The 5,347-nt window shown below is 40.7% G+C and overlaps 1 protein-coding gene across 2 annotated transcripts; it reads left to right on the top strand.

Moving 5' to 3' along the window:
* Nucleotides 1–2,726: 2,726 nt before the first annotated feature.
* On the top strand, nucleotides 2,727–5,144 carry LOC133906754 (transcription factor WRKY45-2-like). 2 transcript variants are annotated; one of them, XM_062348744.1, is made up of 3 exons: nucleotides 2,727–3,334; nucleotides 3,568–3,672; nucleotides 4,424–5,144. In XM_062348744.1, exons 1-3 carry the CDS (start codon nucleotides 2,994–2,996, stop codon nucleotides 4,995–4,997), a joined length of 1,020 nt encoding a protein of 339 aa, XP_062204728.1. In that variant the 5' UTR covers nucleotides 2,727–2,993; the 3' UTR covers nucleotides 4,998–5,144. The 2 variants fall into 2 exon arrangements, with proteins under 2 accessions (XP_062204728.1, XP_062204727.1); XM_062348743.1 differs by having other exon boundaries at nucleotides 2,729–3,334; nucleotides 3,565–3,672.
* The last annotated feature ends 203 nt before the right edge of the window (nucleotides 5,145–5,347 follow it).

Consider the following 5,347-nt stretch of genomic DNA (forward strand, 5'->3'; position numbering starts at 1 on the left):
ACTGTCGCTGCCTTTACTCGGACACATGGACTCTGATCGACACCCTCATCAACTTGGAGATTTTGGAGGAAAATGAGTGAACAGCAAATAATGCAGGCGTAGGTACGTGGGACTAGACTTGTGGATTCCGCGGATGCTCCGATCGCCCACGATCTTATCTTCCTGTTATTAATTGGCGATTTCTTTTAGAGCTTTCAGGTTAATTCTCAGATATGACGTGTTAGAAAACAAAGACATCCTAAAAATTCACAAAAAAGTAAAGCATCTCACAATCGATTCGTTGGATTAATCATCATGACAACAATAGTCATTGGATCTAATATGTATCTAAATCATCCACATTTGTTATTATGAAAAATTAACTCGAAGTACTCCTAATTCATACTTTTAAATTACACATATCTATCATTATGAAAAAAATAACCAAAAGTACCCAATACCTGATTCTAAATTACCTACCTCTATCATTATGAAAAAACTAACCAAAACTAAAAATTACTCACATTTACTATTATAACAAAATGAACTCAAAATATCACAATCTTGCTACGTTTGATAGGGTTTCCCCCTAAACATTAATTTAGGTACTATGTAGAGTCCGAAGACAAACTAAAAAAAGAAAACAAAATATTATATCATAGGTGACTATATATATTAACGAATACATTGTTATGTAAAGCTGTGAATACGGAAAACAAATGTCTTTATCATATATACTCCCGTTTTTAGTTCTCTGGATTCCTAGGTGAAATTTTTTCACACAATCATATATATACTCCCATTTTTAGTTCTCTAGATTCCTAGGTGAATTTTTCACACATATTTTCCATCCTCGCTCTATGACGTCGACACATCGCAGTGCATGCGAGCTGAAATTTGTAGGTTGCAACTAGGGGTGAAAACGGGGCGGATATTTCCCGAATCCAATCCGCCCGAATCCGACACTGTTTGAATATAGGATGTCCAATATCTATATCCGACACTGTTCAAAACTATCCGTCCGTATCCGATCCGATACGACACTGTTTTCAAAGTATCTGAAGTATCCAAATGTTAGGTGTTACGAGAAAACCTATTATGATTTCACTTAAAAACATGATAATATATATGTAGATTATCACACATATGTATACAGATAATATTGAATGCTCTTATTTTCATACCTCACCGATCACTTTCTCGCTGTGCTCACTTTTATTATACCCCTATACTGTTAGATATGAGGATGCAAATAAAGTGAATATGGAATGACTGATATTGTTAAATTTCTATCTATTCGGCCATCCGACTACCCGGAAGGGATTCGAAGAAAATATAATAAAATTTAATACTGTTGAACACTATCCGTATACAATCTGAATAAAAAAATATAAGATAGAATATGAGATAAATAATATCCGTACACATTCGATTCGTTTTTACCCCTAGTTGCAACGGCACTTTAGTGAACGAGGAAACCCAGATCGATCCCCATCTGCGTCGGGCCGATCCACAGTGGGGACGGCGATCGATATGATGTGAACAGAATTAATGTAGCTAGTACTAGTGGTGTCATCTAGACGACTAGCTTAGCTTACGTCATGGTGCTGAGGTCACATGATGTGGACGTAATTCTGGACGTAATCCTCGGTCATAAAAATATATTATTTAAAAAAATATTTGGTTAAATTTTCAAATTTTAATTAATAATAGTTTTGTAAATATTTAGTTAGGAAAATTAAAATCATATGTGTGGATTTTTCTTGAAAAATACTTTCATAATATCACAAATTCAATAAATTTTATAAATATATTATAATAAAATTAGTGGTTAAAGCTATGTATTAGAGGTCATGTCTTATCCAATAACATGTATTTATAATTTGAGGGAGTACCAAATATTTATTATAGGACACCTACTCATAAGTCATAACACACTAGGGAAGCATAACTAGTGCTATGCATGATGTTCATATATATGCAGATCTCATCCTCTCTGTACCGAAAAATATGTGACGCCTTGGATATTATCAGTTCCACGGTTTTACTTAGTTTAGATGGCTTCACCTTAAAAATACATTTAGTACAACAATATGAATATCATTTTGGAAAAAATGAGTCGAATTTTTTTCCAGGATGGAGCTAACAGTAACATTTTCAAACTCGGAGAAGATTTATTGCAGACGCTCTAAAATATCTTATATTAATTAATTAGTTTTCCAATAGACATCGCGGGTATATGTATTGCCATTTCCCCCCTTAACAGATGCTAATAGAGAAAACATAAAAATTGTGCATGTCCATAGTAAAAGCAAGTTCTAGTTATGGACACCTTGTATATATACCATTCTTTCTCTCCCGCTACCACCACCCGAATCACGAATTTTACTAACAGCTGAAAACCGTCAAGAACAATATATGTAATCGTCCCCATGGTTAACCACTGAATTAAAAGCTCACCTTTCCTTTGCTCACATATCTATGGGGCATATATATAGTCAGGTAGAATTAATAATGAAACTATCAAAGTGATATATATATATATCTCTATATATAGGCATATATTTTCTTTTGAGGTGATCGAGAATAAAGTGTATATATAAAGGTCCACGTGCAACACGTACACAAGCTTACTTGAATGTGGACCACCATTCATCCAAGATTCCTGGCGACACAATTCTTATTGGCGAGCCGCAGGCCTACACCACAGATCTATACATTTTGTTGTGATGAGTGATGACCTTGGTTTAGTCAATTCCATACCGTGGAAAGGTTGCGACGTGAGCGTGTGTGGACCATGCCGTGTGATGTGTGCATGCTCGCTGGATCGGAGGAGGCGTCAGTGCTAGAGGTTTGATTTGCCCTACCATAGCTGAGAGAGCTGCTGGCCTTTATAAACAAGCGAGCTGCGATCTCCTCCAGAGACAAGCTTGACATCGATCTTTAGAAGCAGCCGGAGTCACTCAGGCACACACACTAGCTAGTATACAAGCCAGCTAGCTAGCTCGGCGGCGATGACGTTTGGGCGGGAACAGGAGCTCGTAGCGCAGCTCCACGAGCTTCTACTGCCGTCACCCTCGACTCCGAATCGGAGCGACGACGGTGCATGGCCGTGGAGTATCGTTGCCGAGCCGGTCGGCAGCGTCGAAGAATGCTCGTTTAAGGGGGAGTACTCCGGCGGAGTGCCGAACACCAGCCATGCCGCCCGTGCGTCGACTACGGCCGACGCGGTGTGCGGCGGGAGCGGGACGCGCCGCCGCCGGGGGAGCAAGAGAGCCCGGGATGACAAGGCCAAGGATGAACAACACGATGAATCGGCTGGCGCAAATGCACAGCCTCATTACAGGAAAATAAGGTACTTCAATTTCCCGCTTCGATTTTTATGGTCCAAGCAATATGCAGCATGATTCCTCCCTCGATGGACTCCCCTCGACCGATCGATCTTTCACGATCCTAGCTATGTAGTATATATGTCTATACATTTTGTTATGACGAGTGATGACCTTGGCTTAGTCAATTAGATTAATTTGGCGTGCACGCACTGATTTGTGTCATGATTTTAACGTACTGATCTCGCTTAAACAGCAGGATGAAGCAAGGAACCACGTCACTTGTAACATCAGTGCCCGATTTCGACGGGTACCAATGGAGGAAGTATGGCCAAAAGCATATTGAGGGTGCCATGTACCTCAGGTAATTCAATGCTCGATAATACTCCATATAATAGATAGATCGGTCTATAAGCTACGTTTCAGACTTTCAGTTAACTGATTGATCCACCTGTAGTTCACTTGTACTGATGCGTGCGTTTCTCGACTTAGAAAAGAGATGTAGAAAAAAAAAGGCTGCCCTATATATAGGATGCCATTTCGTCATCGTATCCAGACAATTCGCACCCTCTCTCGATCTAGGATTTGCAGGTGCTCCATCAATATTTGGACAGTGACACTAGCTAGTGTTAGTGCGTGTCCTTACAAATTAAGTCTGTCGTGATACACGTTGGGCGCTGTCACATCGATCGCATGTAGACACGAGTGATTGATCGAGACAATCAAGCTTGCAGAATTATTAGTGAAGCTGCTTAGTGTTTACTGTTACTAGCATGTTTGTTTGAGTTTTTATTCTGACTTCTGAAAAGGTGTATTTTTGGTTTTTTGAAAAAACTGTTTTTGAATTTTACCTATTGAATTTTACAATAATTTTTTAACTTCTCAGTACACTAATTTAAAAAAACTACTCTTAATTAGCTTCTCAGCTTTTATTTTATTTCTTTAAAAATAGACTTTTGACTTATACAGAAATCACTTTGTAATAAACTCATTTATTTGAGCTTTTATCTTCTAGCTTTTGACAGAAACAAAAACAGAAACAGTCTCAAACAAACATACCTAAGTTCTGCTCCAGAGAAAAAACTTGCACTGACTAATTCGGACCCCACATGCAGGAGCTACTACAGGTGTACACGAAGTGCAGAGCAAGGGTGCCCCGCCAAGCGCACGGTGCAACGCAGCGACGACGGCGGCGACGACGGCAGTGATGCCCCGAAGTACACGGTGGTGTACATGGCGGAGCACACTTGCAAGGCCAACGATTCCCTCGAGGCGCCGGTCATCCTCGAGACCACCGCCGTCGTCCCTAGCACCAGGCGACCTGATGACTATGATACAAATAACAGTATTGCAGCAGCATTCATGCATGCGGCTCGTCATGACGCCGACGACGCTCCAGCATCTAGCTCTAGTCCTATCACTCTGACTACCGGGACAGAATCTCCGACGACCTCGGAAATCACATGGAGCAGTACCGGCGGGCACGTCGATGACTACAGCGGGTTGTTCGCCGTCCATGACAGCTGCTGGGTCGTGACACCGGCTGCGTCGTTGCTCCAGGAGATGGAGGACTTCACCGGACCAATCCGGTCACCGGTGCACATCGCGGCTGGTGGTTGGACGATGGATCACTACCGGCACCTCGCTAATGAGCCTATTAGCCATTTCTCAGCCGGTTTCTCTTTCTAGCTACATGGTGTGTACATTGTGATGAGTTCTCAGTACAGTACCGTGGCTCTGATCAGATCAACGCCAACTGCTACTGATCAAACTGAGTCACAACGACTCACAAGAGCCTTCGTTAACCATAAGTAAGGGAATTTTTTTTTTAGCCCAGTATATCTGATATAGCCGGTTTACTAGGTCTACCGGTGGATCTGATAAAAAAATTATCATATTTACTAATATTTTATTTAAATCTACTTAAATTTTATTCGATATATCCGATAAATCATGTTTACCGATGACATCTGGTAAGTTTACTTACCGGTAAAAAAACCCTCAAATGGGATGGCCGCATGTTAATTACAACTGACAGA

The sequence above is a fragment of the Phragmites australis genome, chromosome 23, assembly GCF_958298935.1.
Source record: "Phragmites australis chromosome 23, lpPhrAust1.1, whole genome shotgun sequence".
Classification (NCBI taxonomy): domain Eukaryota; kingdom Viridiplantae; phylum Streptophyta; class Magnoliopsida; order Poales; family Poaceae; genus Phragmites; species Phragmites australis.